This window comes from Falco peregrinus, chromosome 4, assembly GCF_023634155.1.
Source record: "Falco peregrinus isolate bFalPer1 chromosome 4, bFalPer1.pri, whole genome shotgun sequence".
NCBI classification, from domain to species: domain Eukaryota; kingdom Metazoa; phylum Chordata; class Aves; order Falconiformes; family Falconidae; genus Falco; species Falco peregrinus.
The window spans coordinates 30645187-30672085 of NC_073724.1; the positions used below are offsets into that span (position 1 = coordinate 30645187).

General features: G+C 46.2%; 2 protein-coding genes across 4 annotated transcripts in view; one reads left to right on the plus strand and one right to left on the minus strand.

Annotated features, from left to right (window-relative positions):
- CDKL5 (cyclin dependent kinase like 5) overlaps positions 1 to 7473 on the plus strand; it is a 140631-nt gene extending 133158 nt beyond the window's left edge. For all 3 annotated transcript variants that reach the window (XM_027778961.2, XM_055801951.1, XM_055801952.1), the window contains one exon: positions 208 to 7473. In XM_027778961.2, the coding sequence (XP_027634762.1) occupies positions 208 to 594 (387 nt within the window). In that variant the 3' untranslated portion in view covers positions 595 to 7473. The remainder of the gene's footprint in view (positions 1 to 207) is intronic.
- Positions 7474 to 11678: 4205 nt separating this feature from the next.
- RS1 (retinoschisin 1) lies at positions 11679 to 26854 on the minus strand. The gene is made up of 6 exons (XM_005231948.4): positions 26717 to 26854; positions 18468 to 18493; positions 18052 to 18157; positions 13445 to 13586; positions 13108 to 13303; positions 11679 to 11976 (listed from the first exon to the last, which is right to left on the minus strand). The coding sequence occupies exons 1-6, from the start codon at positions 26844 to 26846 to the stop codon at positions 11824 to 11826; spliced, it is 753 nt and encodes a 250-aa protein (XP_005232005.4). The 5' UTR covers positions 26847 to 26854; the 3' UTR covers positions 11679 to 11823.
- Positions 26855 to 26899: the final 45 nt, after the last annotated feature.

Consider the following 26899-nt stretch of genomic DNA (forward strand, 5'->3'; position numbering starts at 1 on the left):
GTAGCTAATAGATTGAATCATAGTGAGAAGACGTTTTCTCAGGTGTGTAGTCATAGCTTGGAATGAAATATTCCAAATGAATAAAAGTTAAAAGTGAAGGAGTCCTGTGAAGTTCAAGATGTTCAGTTCAGGATATGATGGTTTTGTTATAGGAAGTCCGATATGATGGAGAGCAGAAGGTCAGGTGCTTTTCTGTGTGTCTTTCAGAGTCAGCCATTAAAATCTCTTCGAAAGCTCTTACACCTCTCCTCTTCAAATCATCCTGGCCCTGCTGAGCCTCGCTTCCAGCCCTTACCAAGTCAGCCAGCCAAAGCTTCTTTTTCTGAAGTGCGAATTCACCCCATGAGTCAAAGCTCCAGCAGTGGCAGCAGCAACGTGCGGCAGGAGCCTCAGCCGAAAAGCAGGCCAACGCTGCAGATACCAAGTCAGCTGGAACCTACCTGGCACGTCTCCCCAGTAAACAGGAGCACGAGTGATGGGCCTCCCTACTCCGATCAGCTGCCTTCCAAGAGCGGACAGAACGGGCACACGTACAACCGAACAAACCGATCGCGAATGCCAAATCTGAATGATTTAAAAGAGACAGCCTTGTAATTGCACTCCAGAAAATTCAGGTGGAGATCAGCGTAGGGGAGTGGTAGTGGCTCTGGTGATGGTAAGACTGCATTTTCAGCTTCATAAAGGTGTGCAATATGTACATGTGGAGCTATGCTGTTTGGCACCACAGTGAGAGTCAGGGATTATACAGTAAACCAAGTTGAATTATGAATTACCAGTCATCAGAAATGTTGCTGGATGCCAGGCAGAGTGTGCCAGTCAGGGAGAAAAATGCATTTTGCCATTTTCTCTCATTTACATTCCAGCTTAGTGCACATCTCTGTCTGAAAGCTGGGAGACTTCTGGTACGTATTGGCACTTATAAGGGTGAAAACATTCATGTCTAGACCTAGGTCCTTACTACATTTTTTGCTGCCTAGTTAAAACAGTGGGGTTTATGTGATAGAAGTGTATCCCCGTTAAGGGTTTAAAGTTAAATTGTATGTCTTAATTTTTTTTTTAAACTTCCATATTTGATAGGATTTGTAATATTTATTTATGATGACCTAATATCGTACTGTTATAATCATATCTTTTATGTTATAATGTAAAGTTATTTTGAGCTGTTTGAAACATTGTGAAGCAGTGCAACAGCTACAGTAGTTTCTATAAAAACCTAACAGTAACATTTATATATTGCATCAGGAGTATTTTATTCTATATATAAATATATATATAAATGGAAAATAACTGTCTGTTTTTTAAATATACTCATTTAAAAGAAAAGTATTGTTATGACACTATCTGCCATATTTTTATACATTTGTGATATAAAGTGCAGTATTATACTTCTAATAAAAGGAAGTTGAATGTGGATATAAACGTGACTTTAACAGTATGAATCTTGCTCAGCTTATGAGAGCCCGGTATTATAGGCGTTACTGGTAACAAGCAAAAGACAACATTCAATTCCAAGCTTTATTATGGGCTATTTTGTTGGAAGTATTGGCTAAATATAAGAGACTGCAGAACTGTGCAGTAATCTAAATGTGGTATGTTCTCCCCTGTGTCCTTAGCTTTCCTAGTAATATTAATGGGATTTCTGCATCTGCATCAAGAGCACAGAGCCCCAGTACCAAATTTTTGTTTCTTCTGAAGACATTAAGTGCCCCATGACTACAAGCTAAAGCAGGTGCTCTTCCACTTCATAGCAGGGGTGAAAACCAAAGAAACATAGCATGAGTTGCAAGTGAAATGCCAAACTTTGACACGCATAGCATGGCACTGCAGATCATGGTATAAGCTTTTATGCGTATGTGTATTTTACATCTTGTTTAGCAATCTGTTAACTAATAAGATAAACACTGTATTTAAATCTAAACTACTCTTGCACTTTTTATTATATTTCAGGATGTATTTAAAGCTACAAATCTGGTATTTGGATATGGAGGGAGAAGGTTGCCAGGCAGCTTAACTTCTCCTTAGGTCTTACTATCCGAATATTCCCATACACAGTTCAGTTACCAGTCTCAGCAAGATACTAGATCTTGGGTTCCAGTCTCCTGTACAGCATTGTTAAAACTGCCTTTACGTTGGTGAATGTTGAGTGTAGCAAATACACAACCTGACTCCTCTGTTGCTACCGGTAAACTAACTCAATGGTGAGCCAGTAGGAGTCAAAAGTTTTATGCCAGTCTAGACTTTGTGCAATAAGAGGAGAGTCAGGCCTGTAGTGTCAGAACAATACAATCTTTCCTTTTTAATCACATTAGTTCAACTCCATTACTCTGCAGCATAGTTTGTTTTCTAGATGCTGTCCTCATAAGACACTTGTACTTGCAAATACATTGTCTTTTCCAAAAAGAGATTAACCTGAAGGTAAATGTGATGATTTAGCCATAGATGTAGTTAACAGAAGCAGCCAGGCAGTAAAAGCTGAACTTCCTACTTGGGTAACAATGCAAACTGGACGTGCTGTTCAGTTCCTCTCAAGTCATACCAAAGTTCTAAAAACAACGGCAAATTTGGCAGCACTAGTCTGAGAATCTTTGTCAAAACATACAATAAGGATGTTACATCAGGTTTGTCCAGGGCTAAAGGTTAGTCTAGTAGATTTGAAAAATTACAGAATAAGAATTCTTTCTTTGTCAATTGCCTGCAAGAAATGTGCATGTGATTTTCTATAGATCTATATGATATCTAGCTATATATGATATATACTGTGTTGATATATCATATATATGGCATATATAAATACAGTAGACATGAAAAGGTATTCAGTCTTTTGTATGATTAGTGGGCATCCAGGAAAGGCATTGTGATATTTATTGGTCATCACTACCAGAGTTTAGCAGCATATTTTAGCAATCTCTTTTGGATTCACCAGTTGGTCACAACTAGGTTAGTCCCGCTAGTTCAGCTTTGAAATGGGCTGATGCCTCTGAAATCCCTCACAAAAGCAACGTCCAAGAGTGGGACTCTAAGCAGCATGGTTTGAATGTCTCCGAGAGAGCGTTCAGACTAGACTCTTCTGTACTTTGTGGTTTTGTATCCTTTTGCCTCTGCCAGACTTTTAGCTTGCTGGTAAGAGCTTCATGCTGGAGGTGATGATATGGGAGTGTATGTGGCTATTCTGATTTCTAGCAAGGAAAAATGTTTCCGAAGGATTTTTTTTCTCAGTACCCATTAAGTTAAATCAGGGTAATCTCTGACTGTACATATAGCTGTTTAAAGTAGTTAGCAAAGCTTCAAGGGTGACCCAAGGAACGTTCAAATATTTGGTGGCCCATATTCACAGAAAGTTGTTTCTACTTCATACTGCATTTTCGTCCCAAATTCAATAAACCATAGTAGATTTCAGTCAAATACTCAATTGTATTGAATGTATGTAGTATTTTCTTCCTTCTGTTGGAAAGAAATTCCAGCGGCTCGGCCAGCTGGTGCTGGGATAAATTGTGTGTTTTTAACCTGGTCTAGCTTCCCAACGTTTAGAATATTGCTGATGTAATTTTGCCGAGGCTTCCAAAAGAGTCTTGTTATAGTGACTGAGATTTGCTGGCTCAATAAAGGGGAGGAGATTTACAGAGCAAACTGTTTTGTAAGTGTGAGCTTTCCTCTTCACTGGTCTGTGAGTCTTGTGCTACATGTTCTATAGATTTACTTAGTATAAAGTATCTTAGTTAAACTGCATTTTATTCTTTGGCAACCTGTTTTGCCTTATGGCATCATTAATGATGTGAATAGAAAAGCAACTAAGTTTCAGAAATTAATTATAGTCATTTTGCAGAACTCAAGCTGCCTAAACGTGTTTATATGTTTTTACTATAGCTCTTGAGCTCTTTTTAACTGAAAAAGAAGCACCTTAAGCTCATCTTAACTGAAATTGTATATGTGTTTATGCTGTACTTTTAAACTGCCATGTAAATGTATTAACCTAGAACATCATCTTTTTTTCAATACACCTGACCACAGAGAACAGTCCCTTAGAGCTATTTAATGCTTTTTTGCTCCATTTATCACAGTCCAAGATTCATTGCTCCTCTGAGAAGTCACCAGCATGGAGCACCAGGCAGTTCTTGGCAGGAAGTCAGCGATCCCAGATTCAGTCCCTTCTTCCTAAAACATTCCTCATCCCACAGGGCTTGGGACTGATACTAAGGTTTGATTTCTGATACTCAGTCAGAGGCACCTAAATGCGTGTGTGCATCCTGACACCACTCTATAGGTACTTGCTCTTTTAGATTGATATTAAAGCAGGCTTCAAACTTCCAAATGTACGAGACACCTTCAGGTCATCCTTAGGCTTGTTGCCTTTCTCTCTGCTACTCCAGCTTGGTTTCTGGGAGCAAAGCTGGAGGGATTCTTCAAGAAGCAGTGTCCTGTGATAGGCTTTAGCCATTCCTTGTCATTGCAGTTAGATCTCTTACTAGATGAATCTTACTAGTGTAAAAAGCTACATACCAACCTTGGGTTTTTTTCTTCAAAAGCTGCTGTAGCTATTAGCTGAGTAGACTCCTGTGCTCACCCAGAAAAAACCTATGTATTCTTAACAATCCAGTGCTGCAGACCTCCCTTACAAGAATGGGAACACAGATCGTACAGCTCTGACAGCACTGTTGTGGTCTATTTAGCTAAGGCAAAACCCAGCCGCTTTTGAGGGGAGCCATGCTCTACAAGTGTTCGGGGTGTTTATTCATGTTTCAGTTTTTTGTTGTCTTGTAAAGATTTCGTAGTGAGACATGCTTCAAAAATATCTGCATGTAATTAATTCTGTATGTGTTGAACACTGTCAAAGTAGAGCTGGGAGAATATTTGAATCCCAGTCACACAAAGAGTATGAAAAGGATAGCCATATAAAATATACTGCAAATTGTGGGGTGGCAATGAATGTCTACTTTTTCCATTCCAGCCAGCGTACATAATACATCTGTTAATGGGGTTATATCATAGACCATGCATCTGGGCTGTTGTTCATGTGAGTAGGCCCACCATTCAAAATAAGATAGAAATGTCACAGAAGGTGATTGGAAAGGTGATGTGCCCTATTTAACCATTTTTAAATGACCTTCAAATCAGGACACTATTTAAGAACAGGTGCCTTTCCCTACACAGCTCTTTCTAGTGGTGTCATGATGTTAACCATTCATTAACTGGGTTTGTAGTGAATGAGGAGAAAAGCCATTTAACTTCTGGCCTTTGTTAAAAAGGGAGCAATTTGAGTAAACCCTTTTAGTATAACACAAATTGGAAGTTCTAGATGTTGGCTCCTTCTTCAAAGGGTCAAACAGAAGCAGTGCATCAATGCTCAGGCTCATCAGGCAAGTGAAGGCTTGTGCCCATCACTTGGTTCAGCTGTTGTACTGAAACTGAAGATTCCTCATTGTGCAATCTTGAGGCAAATTTCTTGAAGATTAAGCAAAGCAAACTTTATAGGAGATCCTCTTTCAATGGGAAGAGAAAAGCTGTGGTAGGTCATCTGTTCTCTCGGTGGACTGTCTTAACAGCTACTGCATGAGACAGCGTAGGTAAATCTGATGGATTAGGTCTGAATTTTACTTGCTCCAAGTTCTGCTTGGATGCTTATTTGTTACCTTGTGTAGAACTAGTTGTTCAGTGCAGAAGTTGGCTTTTGACAAACTTAAGAGTGGAAGATGCATGAGAGGAATAGCCCCACTATGTTTGGATGCTTTCATTCCACCAGATTAGATCGCTTCTCAGGCTCTTTTAGAACATAATTCAAAATATGCAGCCAGGCAAAAGTGACTCTTAAGACGTGGCCCAAGAATCTGAACATGTAATTTTTGACTTACATGAAGAGTAACTCTACACTTCTCTTGTCTTCTCTGCAAGTCAATCTACCTCCTCGCTCTTGCAGAATGTGGTCAAGGTTTGGTTTGTTTGTTCTGAGCTTATTATTGACTCCCAAATTTTGAAGAGACATCTAAAAAGATGCTTTCTCTAGGTACTGTTAGCAAACAAGTAATAAAATCTTGATGGGCCTTCATCTGATACACTTCTGAAACCTCCAAGCCATCTGAGCTGTCCCTCTAGAATCCCAATGCCATCGTTTGCACTGCTTTGCAGTCTTCCCTTGCCCTTCCCCTTGTGGTTCTCAAATATTGCAGTTGCCTTGTTCTTTGTTGTTTCTCTAGTGCAGATTATCAGGGAGTTAGAGGCCTTATCTACTACTCCACCCTGTTTGCTGTTTTATTCAAACAGCTATCCTTAGACTTGCTCAGGATTTTCTTAATTTTAATTTTCCATTTCATCTGGGTGAGATACTTTACCTCATTGTGCCCCCACCAAAACACGCTGTCTACCAGGCTCTTCGTTCCACCAGGTCTCTGTTTTCACAGGGCATTGTTTCTCTGGATCCGTTCTGAGAAATGCAAGGTGGCATCTTAATTGTACAGGCATAGAAATGCGTTGTGAAGTATCTGCTGTGTAGAGCTTTCCATTAGCAATGTTAAAGCATGTTCATAGCACAAGATGGAAGCCGCTATTCGAGTTCTCTATAGGATATGAACCTCTTGGTGTAAACTCTTGACATGTAAATCCAATGGCAGAGCTTTTAACTGTGTAGTAACAAGGTAAAACTTCTAAGTGTAGGTAACTGTCTCGACTTCCCTTTTCTTCTTTTTTTTTTTTTTTTTTTTTGCTAGTGTACATCTTAGACTCGTACTACTGAAGGATATGTCTAATTGAAAGAAGTAACATAGTAACATATATATATTTGGTTTATATGGAATAAGCTAAAATCTTCCCTGAAACTGTAATTTTGTTGGAAATTCTATGCAGGCATTTTAAAATCTGGTTAATCTGCTAGGGACTTCCACGACTGCGTAGATCTCTACTGTGAAATGCTGAATTCTGAATTTGTGTCATTTAGGAGAAGGAAGGAAGAACAAGGTTTAGAAAGATGTGATCTTCTTTCACAATCTGTGCCAGTATAGACTATTCCAAAAATAACAGGCTAGGGAGGTAGCTTTCAAAACTTCTAAATTCATGGATAAGATTCCCTGATGTTTTTTAACAGCTACTAGAAATCTAAAGCGCACAAACTTTTAAATCTGCCATGCTCTCTGTTGTGGAAGAGATGTGATGTGGTGTTAACCTTTTTAATCCTGGAATACAAATTGATTTTAAAATGTGTTGAATATTTAAGGATGACTTCATGCAAGTTGATAAACCATTTGTAAAGTGTTTGTATAGAACCCTTTGTATCATGTTGTTGTTACACCTTACCAATTTTTTTTGGGGCATGTATTCCATTCTTAACTTCTGTACAATTTCTATTGTTGCTGTAAATATTCTAAAACAGAAAAAAAAATCCTGTGGTAACAGCATGGAAATGGTTAATTTTTACTGAGCACAATGTATTTTTGAATGGGCCTTCCAAAATATGTCTTTAATAAAAATGCAGATTTTGCACTAGAACACTGGCATTGCTCAACATCTGACCTTAGTGATGACGTGTCTCCTCTAGAGCACCTCCCCGTACGTTAGCTTGTCCTTGGATGAGCAGAACGGGCCAGAACCACACCAGGACTCCTCTGCCCGACAGGTCACTGCCAGGTTGTACAATCATTAGGTTGGAAATAACCTTTCGTTAACCTGGCACTGCCAAGTCCACAGCTAAACCATGTCCCTAAGTGCCACGTCTATACTTCTTTCAAATACCTCCAGGGATAGTGACTCAGCCTGGGCAGCCTGTTCCAATGCTTGACAACACTTTCGGTGAAGAAATTTGTCCTGGCTAACACCCCATCTGAGAAGCTGGTTTGTATCTGTCCACAGGCCTGACAACAGGAGCACAAAACAGCTCTGGGACACCTTGTTGTCCGAGAGCTCTTGTTGCCCACCATTCCTGTCGTCAGATTGCAGACATTGGGGGTTCTTCTTCCTTTCAGGGCAAAAATCTCTGTCGTTCTCTCTTTTGAACAGTGTTGACCCACCAACTGTGTGCAGCTTTAAAAAAAACTTTAAATATTTCTCTGCTTGTCTCTCATTCTTCAGGGTAATTGCAAAGAGAGGAGCAGGGACCACTTTACCTTGGCCTCCCTTCTTTCCCTCTGCGCTCCAGCAGCAGACGTGCTGAAAGCCAGGACTTGCAGCCTGTTCAGATCTTTCCAAAACAGCCTCCTGATGGGTTGTGCCACAGTGCTAGCACTGAGCTGCACCCATCGCCTCCCAAATGGGGAAACTGCCGGCCTGAGCTAGTGGCTTCAACTTCCACCAGGACAAGCAGCCCACCATTTCAGCTGTCCCACCCAGAAATGCATTTAAAATGCCAGTTTCCCTGAGCGCCGAGCTCTCTGGGCACTTGGCTTTACTCTTACAACCTCATGGTGCTCTTACTCTTTCAAGGATCTCCTTGTAGTGACCCCAGGCGCTCGGTGCCCTTTTCTGTACCACCTGCAGAGCTCCAGAAAATGGAGTGGACATCTAGGAGAAGTCAAGCACCTTGCCATGGTAGCCCCAGCCAGCGTAGGTCAGCATTGGTCCCCTGTGGGGTGGGGAGCACGGTGGGTGTAGGCATTCTTCTCTCAGACTGAAGTAAAGGGATAATTCCTGCACGGACTCAATTAAGAGAAAGGAGCTACTGACTTACAAACGTGTGGCTGGTCTGGAGGCCTGAGGCAGTCTCATAGCTTAGACTGGGCAAGCCTGACTTCTCAGCATAGCTCCCTCACTTCTCTGTACGCATCCCAGACTAAAACTTCAGGTCACAAAGCTGAAGGCAGCTCTTGGTCCTGCCTCCTATTTCACACCTGTTGTGCTTTACACTGTTGCAGAGCCATGCATTGGTCTCCCTACCTCTGCACGTAAAGAACCACGGGATTTTCACTCCGAGAAGATAAATGTGCTTTTAGCACTGCTTTGCATCATCTCCTGCAGCCTGAGTCGCTGGCTCTGTTCTGGGTGATTGTGATTGGAGGCAGCTGTGCCAGTAAGTTAAAAGGATAGCGATATGCTAGGAAAAGTTAGACTTTATGAGAAAAAGCTTCATATTTTTGTAATTGTATTTTGGCTGGTTCTATCCTGCTTTCATAACACCCTCAAGACGCACTGTTACTCCAACTTGCTGCATTTATGCAGAGGTGGAAGTCAAGTGCAATTCTGAAAGCATTTTAGGACCACTTAATTAATTAAGCCTCTCAGCACTCTTCTTTCTAGATAAGAGGCAGAGGTTAAGTGAATTTCCAAAGGTCAATTAGCAAGCAAGCTGCATAGCTAGGATCGTAACAGAAAGTCCTGCTTTACCAGGAACCATTTAGACATCGCAGATGAAAGCCAGAAGTAGGTCCGTTCCCCATGCAAGCTGGAGAGGTTGAACGGCAGGCAAAGGACAGGGTGAGGCAGGAAGCAAATGAACTGTGAAATGCACTGTGTGCCGGTTAGTTCCACCTTATTTATCACTGTACATTTCAATCTGGTAAAAGGGTCTAGTGAGTTCTTTGAAGCTGGGAGGCTGGAAGAGTGATAGCACAGGTCCCTTCTACCTAGGCAAGTGTTTTCTCCCTCCAAGGTTTTATTATATGCTATATATAAGATCAGTCATGTGAAGATACATAATTTAGTGTGGTGCCTTGGTGTATAATGGTGTGTGGTCCATCCATTCAGGCTGTGGATTAAGCCTGCGAGCTCTTCCAAATTATGCAGGAGCTCTTGGCCCTTGCCACAGGGTGTATTTCCAAAACCAGACAACTTAACCTGCAAAAACCTGGGCTGTGCGTGGGAGCTCTTCAGAGGCCGATCACAGCCAAGGCTTTGAGCATAGCTACAGTCAAGCTTAACTGCTTTGGGGTGCTACAAAAAATCATCAGCTGGTGCCCAGTCCGTCCTTTCAGCCTTCAACCCCACCCCACCACCCCTCAGTCATGCAACAAAACAACAGCACCAAGCCTCCTCCCCTCTAGTCACCATCCACCAGGACATGGAGCAGAGCTGCTCGTGCTACTTTTAGGGAAGGAGAGCAGTGTGTTAATGGGATGGCAACTGTGTCCAGGGCCTGGAAACGCTTCAGCTTTCAGCGTTGCTGTTACTAACTCAGGAGCTGTGGTGGCTGGTAGAGAGCTCTTGTCCCCCTGTTGTTGTATGTGCAGCGCCTCCAGGGAGGCTCTTACCCCACGCTGGTCCCACAGCTTGGCTGCATGGAGGACTTGCCTCAAGCTCAGTGGACCTACTCAGCAGAGCTTGCCTTAATTGATTACCATTAGAGAACCATGGAAATTCACCCATTTTCTACTAAGAAAATGTGTCCTTAGACCCATTTGTGGATAGGCAAAACTCATTTGGGGGGTGCAGGGGAAGCAAGGGAGTGATGGTGACCTCATGGGGACTGGTCTTTTCTACATCTCTGTAGACTTCACATTGTTTGTATAGTGAAGCAGAAGGTTTCAGACTCGCCAGAACAGCTTATTTTCCTGACAGCTGTTATTTGTCTCTATATACAAGAAAAAATGTGGCAGAGACATCTGCCCTCAAGAATGAAAAAAATGTGAAAAATTGCACAGACATCCAAAGACTTTTCTCATGGTTTTGGTCACATCTCATTTGGGTTTAGTCACATCTTAACTCCTGTCCTGCACACCGAGCATTTGCCTCTCTGCCCGTAGGGATAAGGAGAGGGCATGAGGCCGATGGCCTGCCGTGGTGCCGTTGTCTTCATGCCTCTCTGCTCTTCACTGAGGCAGTTCAGATGCCAGTGCCGTGACTCTTTGGGACGGATGCATGGATTGTTAAAAAATAGGGAAAAGGCTTCCAGTGCCTTGCCAGGTTTGTGCCACAAATGTGTGGAAAGCCAAATAGTGGCTGCTGCCCCAGAGCCCCCCGCAACCCTCTCACATGGGAGGTGTGGGGGCTGCAGTGCCCACCTGGGGCATGCTGAGCATTGGCTCCCAGGCAGAGGCAGGGACATGAGCTGTAGCACCCTGGCTGTCACCCCGGGGTGCATCACCAGAGCCTCCACTTGCCCCACATTACTCAGGCACTCAGCACCGCTGGGGATCGGGCCATGGAGATCAAGGCAGTTGATGAGAGTGAGTTCCTGTTCCTGTGCCCGAACACCCACACGGAGTAAAGCACCCTGCGCTCCTCGGGACGTGTCTGTGCAAAACCAGAGAGTGTATGGGAGGGGGGTTGGCCATCCAGTGTGCAAGGGACCGATGCCTGTCCCAAAAACAGCCACAGGTGCTCAGGCCAGGAGGTGTTTTGAGAGTGTGAGAGGCAGGCAGGGCTCCTGGTACTGGAACAGACCAGATTTGGCCCAAAACCCTGTCCCAAGGATGGCAGAGACCAGCAGTAGGAGCATGAGGAAAAGCAGGGTAAGAGGTCTGCTCGGCATGAGAACGCTCGCTGGTCCTGGTGGGGTGGTGGGGGGTGCCCAGGTTCAGGGACAAATAATCAAGCACAGACCTGTCCTCCCTGAGGGAATCCAGGCCCTGCCTTTGGACCCCTTCTGCATTTACTTCAGCTTCACGGCATTCCATGATGGTGATTTCCCCAACCTAACACCCAGGGCCAGAAGCACATCTCATGGGATCAAAGCCACAGCCACGATTCCTCCCACCTTCCCCGATGCGTGGCCCATAAACACTCGTCGGCTTTACCGCAGGGCTTAGCTTTATCACCAGGCATGGTGTGAAGCAACATTTTATTCAAGACGGCCCGTCCCTCTGCGGGCTGGGCATTTACACCGTGGGAATGCAGCCACAGCCGGCATCAACGGTGAGGCAGGGCGGCTGCGCAGGTGGACACCTACGCATCTATCCCAGGAGATGGTGCTCAGACACACTTGCCCAGGCACTCGAGGAGCTCCATGCGGATGGCGATGCGCACGTGCCAGCCCAGTGGGATGAGGCGGATGTAGCGGGCCACAATGGGTGGCCGCAGCAGGTTCTGCACTGAGGACGAGCGGTCTGAGTTGCCGTAGAAAACCTGTGGGGAGAGGTGTGGTCAGGTGGTTAGGGGGGCTGGAAATCCTGCCCCATGAGTTTGGGGTGCCTGTGCAGAGCAGAGAGGAGGCTCTCTTGCCTCCACCCCCAAAATAGAAGACTTTAAAAGTAGCCAGATGTAGACAATTTTTGTCACATTGACTGGGTTTTTCTGAGTAAGTCACTTCCCCTGCATCATTCCTGCACTACTTCTGATTAGGCTAGACTTAATCTCACCCTATTCTCTCCTACTTGCCCTCTCACACCAGGGTACCACACATCCAGAGTGAGCGTGGTTGACCTTGACTGTTTGCAGTTCATGAGCTGGGCTCCCAGACACACCAATATAGACAAAGAATGTATTTGGGGGCCCTTTCCACCATGCTGCCATTTCCATGGCCATGCTGCCACATCTCCTGCTGCCATGACCTGTGTTTTGGGGAAAGCTCAGCATCTCCCCAGGGCTGCAGGAACCAGTTACTTCAGTAAAGACACCAGAGCCTCCCATGCTGGGACAGGGCCATCCCCACAGATGGACACTGAGGACGCCTGGGAGGCAGCAGCTGTGGCAGCCCCCAGCTCAGCTGGGCTGCACAGGGACTGTAAGGTCTCCCCAGTGCAATTTTTTGCTTCAAACCCACCACTAAGTGCAGCATGAGAACAGTTCACTGTTTGTGACTTCACTGGTTGCAGATTTTGTCTTGGGTTTTTCTGCATCATCGTTGTGCACTAGCCCTGGACTTAGGCAAAAGAAGGAGCCCCCGTTCCGCAGTGCCCAGGCGTGGCTGGCGTTGTGTGGCCACAGCTGGAAAGGGGTTTTATCATGGAGGTGCTGCCTCCCGTGTGATGCCAGCTAATGCCTCCAAGCTTAATCCATACTCCATTATCATCATTAGGAAACATAAAAAATGTATTTTGTCCTTCTGCAGCTGGTCAGCATGGCACTTGCTCTTTCCATAGGGGGGATGCCCCCCTCTGTGCTGCCCCCAGATGTGGCATGAGCACCGGGCCCCATCCACCCTGCTGCTCTCACAGGACCCCCCTCTTGGGGCACCCCCCACACCAAGACCTGATGTGTTCATGTCACCAAACAGACCACCCCTCCACCAGTGGTCAAAGTGCAAAGTCCACCAACCCGGTTGTTCCCAGTTTGGTCTTTGTAGTAAACCCAGTTGAGGTTTTCATCAGTGCGGTACTGCATACTGTACTTGGTCATCCACTCATCAGCGTCACAGCGCCCTTGCGTGAGGATCCCCGAGATCACCTTCACCTCCTTCAGGTCAATCTGCAGCCACTGCCCATTGTCCTGGTACTTGGAGAGCCACGCACACCTGGGGGGACACCACCAGCTCTGCTATGTCCTCTGCCACTGCCCTTCCAGGCAGACCCTCCTGCCCCCACGCTGCCAGGGGTCCCTGGCCCCCCCACCTGCCTGCCCACAGGGCTCCTCGGGGAGGCATTTTTGGACTCACCCGAAGCCTTGGCCGTTGAGGCGGGCCTTGTTGGCTGTCCAGGAGGAGTACCAGCCCGTGTACTGCTCCGGGTTGGAGCAGCTTATCTGGTCGGGTGTGACAGCACCAGACTCAAAGCCCAGGGGCTTGTGGTAGGGGCACTCTGCAGAAGAAGAGAAAAAATACCTTAAGGGACATGAGTGGCTTTGTTTCCTGGGTGTGTTTGCACACTTGTCAACACCCCCTGTGGTTTCACTGCTCCCTCTCCTCCCTGGCCAGGTTACTGGGGATGCTCTTAAACCCAGACCAGAACCCCTGAAGTATTTGCTCTCCAGGGGCCATGGAGTCTTCATGTCTAACTCTTCTCTTGTGAGAATTTCTAACTCTTCTCTCTGTCTCAAACTTACTAAACCTGTGCTGCCTGCAGCTTTTTGGAGAAAGGTTTTATTCAGATGTTGCAGTCCAAACCTCCTTCTTGCAAGCATGTGGAAGCAGGTCCAGACTGGATCCATCAAACTGGACCTAGCCTCCAGGCTGTCAGCTTCTGCCCGGTCCTTGAGAAATGTCTGGCACAGTTTTTCTTGCTGGGCTTTATCTTCTTCTGCTCCTCCATTCACTGTCTTGATTTACAGCCATGCCTGCACAGCAAAATAGCTGAGCCTGCTCTGATCATCCCTCCACAAGCACCCTCAGATGTTCTGCATTTTCTGCTATCTTTGCATCAGGAGATGGTCTTGCCTTGTGGAAAACCTGCGGGCACTCTGGTGCCAGTGTGGTGTAATGCTTGGCCCTGCCAAAGGCTCAGGGATGTCCATCAGAGTGTTTGCTTTCAGATCTTCAGGCTATCAAACCTGACCCCGCAGCTGTCTTCTGCAATAGCGAGAAGCTCAGCAAGATTCCTGCTGGCTGTGAAACCACGTGGGCCAGAAACATTTATTCATCATTAAACTTTCTGTGGTGGGTCACCACACAGTGCTCTGGAAGGCAAGCCTTCAGTGATGCTGCCATGACTGTACCTTACCTGGCCCTAGTTCTGGGGTTTTTTTTGTTATGATCATTTTTTGTGGCATCAGGTTATCACTACGTATCTAGCTACACATGAAGAAGGCACTCACAAGCATCACATGGTGATTGCCTGGGCAAACACCTGTATCAAGGGCAGCACTTTCTAATTTTGCAGCCTGTGAAGCAGATGTGGTGGCCCCAAGGGTAGCTCTGTCATGTTTTCCAGTTTAGCATAGTCTCATGGGTTTTGGCAATAAAGGAGCAAGTGAAGCTCTGTGCAGCTTCACTTGTGGGTAGGATGTTTCCTCACCTTAACCATGTCTGACTGACCAGTGTGGTGCCTCATGTTAAAAACGACTCACATGTGGGAAGCATCAGTGGGTGCCCAGGGCCTGGCATGACCACGGTCTCCCTGGTGCAACGCCCCAGCACTGCAGCCACGCAGTCAATGTCTCATTAGCAAGTTCCACTAGGTCGATATCATATGCATCGATATCTCATTAACATATCTTGCTCAGCTGGTACCTCATTAACATGTTTTTCCCCATGGAAACACATAACTGCTGTCCTGCCTTCCTCCAGGCATGGAAACATCACAGTTTTCCACCACGTTAAAGCCTTTGCTTCCCTTGTGCAAGAGAGCGGCTGGGCTGGGGTGGTCCCACGTGTTCACTACTGGGCAGGCTTATCTCCAACACCACGCAACTTTACTTTTAGCAACACTAATCCACAGACCACACTATGGTAATGCAATTAGCGGGTCACCTTCTGGCACGTCTGGCTGCACCACACACAGGGACCAGCAAATAGATGCCTGGTGCCCAGCCGGCCAAACCGGCTAAGCCATTTAACACTGTTACTGCTGACCTGGAGTAAACTTCTGCAGCAGCTGCAAGGCCAGTTGCTCCCCTCCGGCCATGCCAGAGACAGCTCAGCAACACCTCAGCATGCCTGCTCAGCATACCACCCCCAGGTAGCGGGGATGCTGGGCCACATCGCCATGGCTGGGCTGGGCGAGGAGAGCGCAAAGCCCCCCTGCCTGGGGAGAGAGACAGCTGGGAGATACAGTGAGAACATTCATTATTCAGGAGAACAGCCTTCATTAGTCAAGGAAGATGCATTCATTACTTAGCTACGTCATGCTGATGTGTGAGAGCACCCCACACACCTAGCCGGGAAACCTAGCGCTGCTCCTCTCACACACATCCCTCAGCCATGGACAGATCAACCAAACCTGCCACATCTCCTTTCCTTCCCTGCCCTTCAAGGGGCAATGGTTTTAAATGGAAAGAGGGTAGGTTTAGACTGGACATAAGGAAGAATTTTTTTATGATGTGGATGGTAAGCCACTGGAACAGGTTGCCCAGAGAAGTTGTAGATGCCCCATTATTGGAAGCATTCAAGGTCAGGTTGGATGGGACTTTGAGCAACATGGTCTAGTGAAAGATGTCCCATGGCAGGGGAGTTAGACTAGATGATCTTCAAGGGTCCCTTCCAACCCAAACCACATTGTGATTCTGTGTTTCCTTGGTACAAGTGACAGCAGAGTGGTACCAGGCTGCAGCAAGGCTTCAGATAGAGAATTGTACACTGTTAAGGTTAAACAGCAAGAAAACATGCAGTAGGACCAGATTGGCATGCCAGCTCTAGGTGCCAGTACGGAATCATGGTGAGAACTTCCCAAGCAGCTGGTTAGGGATATCTGCTGGACCAGCTGCAATTCAGCATTGCCATAAGGCTCTGCGGCGTGTGTGAGCATGCCGATTCCACTCCTTGCACATGTCAGAAAGCAGGGGGATCCTATATGGTGACCTGGAGTGTGTGTTAACCTCTGATTGCCCAAAATATGCTTTACTGCAGTTTCACGCAAAGGGATAGTTACAGGTAGAGGATGTGCAGGTGCAGAGGGGCACCTTCCAAATGGAGAGAGACCCGGGCAAGGATGAAAGCACTGCAGGGCCCTGGCCATCACAGGTGGGCTTCATGATGATGCTGTGACAAAAAAGAGTTGTGGTGGCCAGCCCTTTGAAAGGGAGTGGTGAGCTTGAGCAGGGCCACGCCAGCTCAGACTCGTGTTTGGGGTCACGCGTATGGGTTTCTTTCATAAGAGACTGGAGGAAACCCCCACAACAAGAGATATAAAGTGTCATCTCTGGAGCTCCTATAAGCAATTCCTCTGCATCACAGGGGCTGTCTCCAGCAAATGCTCTCTTCCTTTTCATACTTGCCCCAGCAGGCAGCCCTGTGGAGATCTCAGCTGCAGAAACTGGAAGGACAGAGCCTGAGAAGCCACAGTCCTTTACTGGGGATGTTTGGGGCTGCTCCACCCTGGGGGAAAGACACCATCCATGCAGAGCAAATGAATCCTCTCCTTGCAGCTTCTTTGGGCAGGGAAGAAGCCTGTGGGCAATGCTTAAGCTGGCTGAGCCCCAGGTGGACTTGGCCTCCACAGGAGCAGACTGCACAGAGGGAGAGCTCAGGGGAAGCAGATGGCCTGGCAAGGATGACTGGAAAGCCTCTGCTGCTTCTCAGCTCCCTCACACTGTGGGAGGGAAATCTGCAGGTCCAACACAAGTGTGGGATAGAAACGCCTGGGATTTTCCCCTCTTGTTTCTGTTTGCGTATGCCTGCAAGCTCTGCCAATGGTGTCGTGTCTTCTGGTCAATACACTTTTTTATTTGCCTCCTAGTCTGTCCTGGCTTCCACTCCGAGTTCTTCCAGGGTGATTCATTAAACCCCCTCCTCCTTCAGGGTAGCCGTGCCAAATGCTGAGCACTGCAGGGACAGTTTCCTCCATGTATCTCACCTGGGGAACCCAGGGGCAGCAAAACTCCCCTCAAGTTGTTGCATAGCCTCTTACAGGAGCTGGGAAGAGGTGGTTGCTAGCAGGCATGGAGCTGGTACCATTTTTGGCACTCAGCTCCAGAGGGGGTGAACACCTCTGAACATCTGCATGACAGAGGCCTGCACAGGAATGCAGCTTCTGTGGGACACTTGAGCTAAACCTGAGGATCAGCTGGGCACCGATAAGGCCTTGCTGGGGTAACACATCAGGGACAATGTGGCAGTTGCAGAGAATCATGACGAAAGAGCTTGATCAGAAACCTATAAAACATGATCTGTGAGGAATGGCTGAAAGTAGATGGGCAGGGGCAGCCTAGAGAAATTGTGGTCTTTTACTGTTTAAAAATATGCTGCAAAGAAAGAACAAACTGTTTTCCTTGACCGCTGGAGAGTGAAGATGTCACAGGCTAAACTACAGCAAGGGACAACGAGCCTAGGTGGTACAAAAAGTTTCCTACAGCAAATCCTGCACTCAGCAGTAGCTGCCCCACGCAGTTTCTGGGACCATCAGTGCCGAGGGCTGTGGGGACAGGGCAGTCAAGCAGCCACCAGTACCAGCCATCCTGGGTGCCCTCCCAAGGCCCAGGCACAGCCCCCACTGCGGCTGCCCCTCTGCCTGATGGTGCAGGGTTACCCTGCCACCTCCCACCGGCCCAGCTCCGGCAGCTGGGTCTGGAACAAGTACTGCCATAATGTGCCACCTCTGCATGCGGGGTGCAATGGGGGAAGCTGCTGAAGACCACCAGACAAACATGGCTAAAAGCACACTGGCCCATTACCTGGCATGCACTCTAAGCTGTTAGTCCCACTGGACCACACCGAGTTAGGACCTCCTTGGCAATCGCATTTGCACGCCTTGCTGTGCCACAGGTCCAGTCTCTCATCCTAAAGGGAAGGTAAAAAAACAGTAATAAATGAACATAGTCATCAACAATAGTGGCATGAGGCTTAATCTGTGTCCTGAAACTCAAAACATTTGTGTCTTCCTGGGATGCTGCACCTTCTCTGAGCCCCTTTCTGTGTGGCAGCCTGGCATGAAACGTGGGATGACTCTCCCTTAGATTCAGAGGTCAGAGCACATGTCCTAGGCTTGGAGGGCCAGGTGCCATCCTTCCTTCTGCTCTGAGTCACTGAAGCCAGGCAGTGCTGGACCCCCAGCATTTACCTGTCAGCCAAACCAGCTGGAGAGACTTACCTCTCCTGGGGAGAGGGCCATCGCAGCTGTGTCAGCGGGCATGGAGGGAAGAAGAAAGAGAGAGATGTCAGAAACGAAGATGCTGCAAGCAAACATCAGGAAATGCAATGAACATTTTCTTCTGAGCTGGGGACAAATAAATCAAGGAAGGACTGGCGGAATCTACCATGTTTCCCCAAGCTGATTGCTGGGGGAAGTGAGAGGATGTGGGCAGGAACAGGGAACTGCGTGTGCCCATGTCAGTGCTACTACTCCACTGCGTGTTCTTTTTGATGACTTTGGCATCTTCTCTTTCTGATCAGATATGTCTGAAACATTTTGAGGAGAAACCCATGCCAGCCCCCTCAGCCTCTGCTAATACAGCTGATTTTGCCCCTATGCCTTTTTTGCTGTCTTCCTGCCCCATGGTTTCCCTTTCCCATCTTGCCCTTAAAATGTGAGCTGATGAACCCCAAGGGTGAAATCCCATCCTGGTGCCACTGCAAATCCCCAGTGCCTTCAAAGGAGATGGGACATCCTGTGAGGTGCCTGGTCTGAGATCAATCTCTCTGGACCACATGGAGGAAAACAAAATTTAACTAGGACTTCCCAATCTATCTTACATACAAGACTCCCTTTGGTTTTTTTCTTTCTTAGAGAAAACCAGTTGTGGCTGTAGAGGAAGAGCGACTACTTTTGTAACATCTGACTTGTTTTGTCACCTGCTTGTCACTGAGCAATAGCTTTTTTATGAGCCCTTTCCTTGATGAAAGGGCTTTCCCACTTTGCAGTGAAGTCCAAAGCAGACGACATTCATAGCATCTGGACTGGCAGAATAGTGCCCACACAACTATGAATATAAAATAATATTTTAAAAATAGTCCATGACCTCTGGTAACTCATCAACACAAGGCAAATGTCAAACATCATGTTTTCAGTGCCAGCAGGGAATATGCAAACCACTAAGGACCAAGTTATTGAGCAGGTAAGAACTTGTGTACAGAAGCCGAGAAACCTACCATCTCCAAAAAGAGGTTTTGTGAATATAAAAATAGTATATTTTCACCAAATGAATTAGACTCTGAATTATTCACTGAAATCTAGTTATGATTTATTCATTCATACACTGCCACTTTGCTGAGCCTAGGAAGCTCCAACTAATGCTGGGAATTTACATCTCACATTTCTATAGCAAGTTTCATCTCAAAAGACTCACAAACACTGTGCAATTATAATCAGTTGAAATATAAACTATATACAAAGCTCTGTTTATTACTGAAATCCAACCGCTCCTTGGGTGTGACACTGAGACTTAATGTATCAACAGTCTGAAAGAAAGACCCCAGAAAAGAACAAAATTATAAAGACTTTTTTTTAAATTCCTTTCTTTAATGCAGAGATGGTCTTTTTTACTTCAGTGTCCCAGTGCAGCATTTCTGGCATCAGGAACGTACCACATTAACCCAAGGCATCAGCCATGGCAGAAGTAAACAGTCTACAATAAAAAGATGTGGCTTTTAGTCAGGGCCAAGAGGGAGGCAGGGGGCACCCAGACCCCATCAAGCTGAGGAGGAAAGCATGGATGCAAGTCTCTGGATCTGGGATCTTGGAAAGTGTATGCTGGGGGCCATGCACAACACCAAGCTCCACAATTCCCCGAATAGATGTTACACAGCCAAGCCCTGTGACTCCATTGTGCAACGAGAAAACCAAGGTGGAGGTACAAGCCCAAGGCCACGTAGTACATTGCCACCTCCATGCTGTGCCACACGGGGCAAAGCAGGTCGACTGAAACGGGTGTGAAAGTGGTTCTAGTCAACACTGTCTGTTGTCAGATCAATATAATACAAACCAAGACTTTATCACCAATCAAATCTATATCATCTATGCCAATAAAAGCAATGTAGTACCTCTCCTGCCTGCTTGATGCTTTGTTTGATGATGATGATGGAGCAGCAGTGGCATGGGAGCCAGGCTGGCAGACACCTCTCCTGCCCCTTCATCCCACAGCACAGTGGCTTTTCCCAGCAGGACAGGCGCCCTGCTCTGGGAGCACCAGCTGCAAGGGCTAGATTCATTACCCTGGGATTTGGGAGCCCAGCTCCCCACCCAGGGCAGCCCACCATGGGTCCCCGCTGCCCAGCAATCACTGAGCAGGTCTGAGCTTGCAGGGTTGCAGGCTCAGCTCCTTCAGTCTGTAGGCATTCAAGTTTCATTTAGAGATGTGCATTCACTAGGTGTGTCTTAACCTCTTTATTTTTGTCTTTAGAAGACAAATTTTTGTGGAAAAAACTTTTGTGGGGTGTTGTCTATTTTCTTTACGGTGGTAAAATGCACTTTGGCCTGGCAATGTCCTCACAAGTAAGTGGGGCCATGCAGAGGTGAAAGCCAAGGTGCTTGCACCCCTTTGCCTAAAAACTTGCTCCCCTGAAGCACCCAAAGGTACCTTTAGGGGCTACAGAGAAAACCTGGTAAACAAACTAGCAAATTAATATACTTTGCATAGCAATAAAGTATTTGACTATATGTGCGTCGGGTCCATTTGTCCAGCATAAGGAAGACTGTGTTGTGGTGAAGCTTACTCTTGCACAATGTGTGCTTGTGGTGGGGAAAGGGGATGTGAATTACCAGGCTGATGTAGGGTATTGCTTTGGGTCCAGACTGAGCTCTTCAGCGTCCCTGCCTGCGTACATGAAAGCCAAGGTCAAAATTTGGCATGTCATTGACACATGCAGCTGAAAATTCAGTGGCTGTGAGTGAAACAGCAGGAATAAAAGTAATACCTTTCAGGTCAGTGGGTGTATGGTAACACAAACTCAACCATCAGGAATAAATCCCCCTACCCAGGTCACCCCAGCATTGCTTGGGTGGCTGCACCCAGACAGTAATGCCTGCTCCTGAACTATGAGAGCAGCTTTTAGGGTTTTTAGGCTCGTCTGCCAGGAGACATCACTACAAATCTGTGAATTTCAAGCACAAAAGCCCTTTTTTCAATGCCATGTGTTACTGAGTCAGCCCTGCGACATGCAGTGGTGCAAAGACAGTGCCAGGGCAGGGGCACCGGCGTGCAGCCCCTCTGGTTGTCTCTGCTGGGCTGGGGGCCTCCATCCCTTGCCCCATGGCTCACTGGTTCAAACATCTCAAATAGGAGGTCAGCTTTGCCTTTTTGAGCTAGAAGAGGTTAACTGCTAAGGGCTGGCTCCCATCCCACCACCCACAGCCACAGCCTGCGGCACAGGGGAGCAGCAGCCTTGCCTTGGGGTAGGTATAGCATCAGATGGGCCAAGGGTCCTGCCTGGGCAGCACAGCCTGATAACCTCTGGTGTCGGGAGAGGAAAAGAGAGGAAAAGATGCCCTTGCCTGCAGTCGGCCAGAAAAAAGTAGTAATTGATATATTGGTGTGTTTACAACTGTGACGGGCCCTGTCCTACAAAGGAAATGAAGAGGAAAGCTGGCTGCCAATAATCTAAAAATGTGATGGCCAGCATGCTTTTATAGTGAGTGTGTTTGCCTTCAAGGAAGGTTACAAAGATAATTGGTAATTGTAGGTCAGACAGAACGAATTGCTGCAATTCATGGGAGAGTCATAAGTCCTGCATAGCTTCCGGGGGCTGTTGTTTTAAAAGTACAGGACTGAAAAAAGACCCAACCCAAACCCAAACCATTAAGAGCCCTATTTACAGCCCCCTGGGACATTCAGCAAACCAACAGTTCAGTGAAATAAATTATTATCTGTGCATGTTTGTGAGAGGCTGGGAGATAAGGCATGTGCCTTTCCTGTCCTGTCCCACCCTGCAGCACAGCATGTCCCACGCAGCACCGTGCACAAATGCCACCCCGTAGCACAGGATTTGGGGACTGGGGCTTGGGCAAGCAGCAGGGGGTGATTTTGTGTCAAAACACCCGTCATGGTGGAGCTGGGCTGGAGCACGGGCCCTGGCATGGCTGCACTCAGCACCTGCTGCTGACCAGGATGGAGGGGAGAGATACTCCAGAGACTGGACCAGGTTTGAGGGACAAGGGAAAGAGCTAGCAGAGGCAGTCCTGGGATGGAGGGAACACAGATTTCCCAAGGTGGAAGTATGACGAAGCAGCAGTTGCAACTTGGGGCTAGCTGGGGAAAGGAAATAGCAAGCAGTAGCAAGTAAACTCAGCTGCTGGCATTTTAATGACAGGAACAGGTGACTGAGTGTCTCAGAAAGTTTGTGGTTATTGCACGGTTAAACAACAGAAAGAAAGGAGGAAGGTAAATATGGGCAGAAGTAACACCGCCAAAGGCTGAGCACATTTCAATAAGGTCAGCTCTGAGAAATCATATTGAATATCCTGACCATCAAGCCACGACAGCTAGCCATCTTTTTTTTTAATGTGGCTAGAATTAATGGCAGATGTACAAGCATGAGAAAGCACATTATAAAATAAGCCAAGGAAATAAAATATAACACAGAATAAATGTCAGTCACTCAATTTACTAGAATAAGTTCACATAAACTTGGTAATTGCAGGCAAAATATGTGAAAAATGTTAATGACTTTATTTATTGACTTTACAATTTAGGTGGTCTAGAAGCTTCAGCTGAATATTAGTTAATTTTGCCCCTCATTTCTGCAAGAAACTTAGCAGTTTAACAGAGCTCAGGGAGACAAGCAAAATTATTTTCTCTCCTTTTCTCTCAGTGGAGAGCACTCCCCCTGTGATGCAGTGCTTTCCCAGTGTGGTGCATAGCCAGTCACCTGCTTCCCTTATGCACATGCGGGCCATGGGGCAGGAGAAAGGAAAACAGCTTTAAAAGCAGAAAAATGTGACTGGAGCTGTCACAGAAATGAAAAGAGGTGACTGGAATGAATAGCACTGGTTTTATCACATTTACTGAAAGGCACACCACTGCAAGTCCCTGTTTTCCTTGAGCACCACATTAGAGACCCTCAGGAACAGAGTTAGGTGAGGTGGTCTGTAAGCAACACAGAGGGTCAAGACACTGAAAAAAGCATTGTGGCACCTCTGTGCCTGTAGGGGTGCCAGTTTGTGGGTTGCTATATTATTAAGCTATGCTATTTTTACATCCCAACCCTGGAAATCGTGCCAGGCAAGGGAGGTGACTCACATCAGGCTGCACCAGCCTCGGCAGCGAGGTGCATTTGGAGAACCTGCTGCATCCCAGGCCACCGTCACATGTGGCATTTTCCCCATCTCTCCTTGCCCCTGCACCAGTGGCGATGGTCCCAGGGACCCCTGCTGCAGCCATGACCAGTCCCCAGGTCCCCTCAGCAGATATAGCCCCCTCAGTCAGTCACTTCATGGTTGCTTTTGCTGTTTTTCCCCGAGGGCTTTTTCCGTGGCCATGCTAAGCAGGCTCCATGGGACCATGTCATGCAAACAGTGCCTTTATTTCTAAAAAGTGCAGGCTGTAAATGGTCCTTGGGAGCTATGTTGGCAGGCAGAGACCCCCAGGGCACATGCAGGTCTGTGTCCACCAAAAGATCTTGGAAGCCAGGCTAGCCTGGTGAAAGCAGGGTGTTCAGCCAGGGGCTCCCAACACCTAAAGCCACATTGGCCCAAATGCTCAGCCTGTTTCCCTTGTAGATGATGATATTCTGGCCCTGGCACTCCCCAGGAGGGCACCACTGCCCTGGCACACATCAGCCTGTGAGGACTGGTCTCTGTTGATCACTGACAGGCACTGTCAGGGCCAGAGACTGAAGGCCAGAGGACCAGCACCAGCATCAGTCTGCAAAGGGGAGAGAGCTCATACTTCATGTTAAGCTCCTCTCTCACGCTGTAACACAGCTGCTGTTTTCCTCATTCATTTTGTGAGTATTGTTCATGATTTTATTATTTTTCATTTCCATTTAATTTTCTTTATTTTAATTACTCTTATTTGGTTTGCATTTTCATTCATTCGAATTGTGTCTTACTTAATATTTACTGGTATTTATCTAGAAGTGATAAACCCCATATTTAAATAATGACAATTATACCTATTAATTTATATTAATTTCTCTTTTATGCCTGCTGTCTTCATAATGTTTCCACACAATTTTTGAAGTTGTGAAAATATTTGAAAAAAAGTACATAATTTGAAAAAAATCAACCTTTCCCTTTTTCTTCTTAAGAGACGTGTATCTTTTTTCCCAAAGTGTTCCTCTGAAAACTTTTGGCAATTTCTGATCTTATTGATATGTTGTTCCTTCCTGCTTAGAGCTATGCAGAACATTACCTGCATAGTAATTTCATTAGATGTATCAATTATGCCAAAGGGTGGCACTAAAGATGTTATTTACAATGATCCAAAGGAGGGTTTGGGCCTTTGATTTTGGGTTTTTGTTGTTGTGGTGTTTTTTTTTCCCAAAGCTCCAAAAAACAGAGAGAGAAAAAAAGAAATCCACTCTTTAAACTGCTGAGATGTGCTTATTCCCCAGTGTGTAGTGAGCATGGATAGAGTAATGCAGCACAGGCATGTCACATTCAATGTGCTAAAAGCATATCCATGTCAATCCAGGGCTCGGGGTGCTCCCCCTCACCATATGGAGGGGGCCCAGCAGCTGCTGTGGCTCTTGACGCAGGAGCCTGCCTGCTGCACCATATGCTACTGCTGCTGCGGTGGTGTCCCCAGCAAACACAAGCCCAGCCAAGGCGTGGGGGCTGGGGGTGCTCCTCTAAGCCACTTGCTCTGCCAGAGAAAATAAGCTAAGGAGCTTATCACTGGCATCAGGGCACATGGCTCAGAGGACTGGCCTGGCAGCACCTTCCCTGTGGTGGGCGAGGCAGGAGTGTGAGGGGGACCTGGGCAAAGGGTCGCTGCTTGCTCTTTATCCGGAAGAGGATATTTAGATCATGAAGCAGAGGAAAAGTGTAAATTAACAAAACCAGTAAATTAAGAAAATAAATCAAATTCTGAGGGAGTGATGCATGGAAAGTGATCCTGCAAGTAATATTTCACTGCAGGCTCTCCAAAAATATCCTGATGTGTGGGTGTCTATTAAAAGCAAGCTGTGTCTGGGATTCAGAGCAAGGTATGAACTCATTCCAAGGGCTAATTGCAGTTATGCCACCCATTGGGAAAAAAAAATTCTGGACTCTGGATAAAAACAGCCTTCCAAGAAGCTCAGGCACCAGTAACCTTCCCATGTGAAACAAAGGAGAGTGGAGAGATAAGGTATGAGGAGAATGAACAAATATTTGCCCGAAGATTAAAAGGAAGACCTATTAATTAGACAAAACAAGGTACAGCCAAGCATAACAGGGTGAAGTGAAGGCATGGCTAGTTGAGGAAAACTTTCCTATCCGTGAAATTTGGTAGACCAAGGTATTCAATGGAAAGAGAGAAGGATGAAAAAACCTAGACAAAGCCAAACACTGAGTATTCAACTTCCATGAGGGAAAAGCTGGACTGTCTGATGAATCTGTCCCACACTCTGACAGATCATACCCTATTCACACATTAATGTAGTAATCACACACTCTATATACACAAAACGTAGATATTGCCCAGCACTTAGCGAGAACAACCCCAGCCTTGTTTAAGATAATAGTATCTTCGCCTTTGGCTTTAATGAAGCCAGAAGTTCAAACACAACCCAGAAAATTTATCTCCTCGTTCCCCAGCTGGGTTACTTAAAATGGAAGGAGATCGTGACCCTGAATTTTCTGGCCTCCTATAGATGCTGCTTACCTGCTTTCATTGCTACTTTTCTGAGAAGTAAATTTGACAAAGCCTCAAAACTGATAAATACTTTTCCCATTTTCTTGATTTATGATTTTTTTTGTTCCTAAAGTGCTTTTGGTTGTCTTTTCCAGGCCAAAATACCTGAAAGAGCCTTTAAAAAAAGGAAGGTCTTGATCAGCAATGTGTTGCTGCTAGAGAAAATGATCAGGTTTTGATTAATGAAGGACCAGTCTTTCATGTTATACTGTACCTCATTTTTCAAATCAGCATTATTATTTACACACTGGCTCAGCTGCACTACAATTTTCTTTGCAAATTCATATTTTGACAAATTATATGGCAATTTTTTTACACTGCAATTATTTTGTGAAACAGTTTTACTACTGAATATTCATAGAGCTGTAAGAACGCTGCTCACTCATGTACATAAATTACAAATCTCCTCCACAATTTTGCCTTTCCCCAAATTATTATGCTTCCATGAGAATGTAAAGAAGAGCTTGTTCTGTACCCTACAGCCCCTGGCAGAAGAAAGAAGCATGGATGAAACAAGAAATGCAAAGAGGGACATCTGAAAGTGCCTCTCAGGAGGCAAAGTGCGTACCTTTGTACCAGAAAAGAAGAGACAGCAGGACGCTTTCCATCTTGAACCGCATCTTTTCCTTCCTCTTTTGGGAATAGCTCCTTAGCGTGCTGCTTGGCTTGCTGGGAAGGCATGAGATTAACTTAAGCATTGCCTAAGCACCTTACTCCTCCATTCTCATGATTTTATCAAGCACCATCAAGC

What these genes read in the sequence shown, in the direction of transcription:
- RS1 (XM_005231948.4), bottom strand. Translation starts at nt 26,846, where the DNA reads ATGCTTAAGTTAATCTCATGCCTTCCCAGCAAGCCAAGCAGCACGCTA. An exon ending in TCTTCTTTTCTGGTACAAAG is followed by an intron (nt 18,494 to 26,716) that starts GTACGCACTTTG and finishes CCGCTGACACAG; the next exon opens with CTGCGATGGCCCTCTCCCCA. An exon ending in CAGCTTAGAGTGCATGCCAG is followed by an intron (nt 13,587 to 18,051) that starts GTAATGGGCCAG and finishes CTTCTTCTGCAG; the next exon opens with AGTGCCCCTACCACAAGCCC.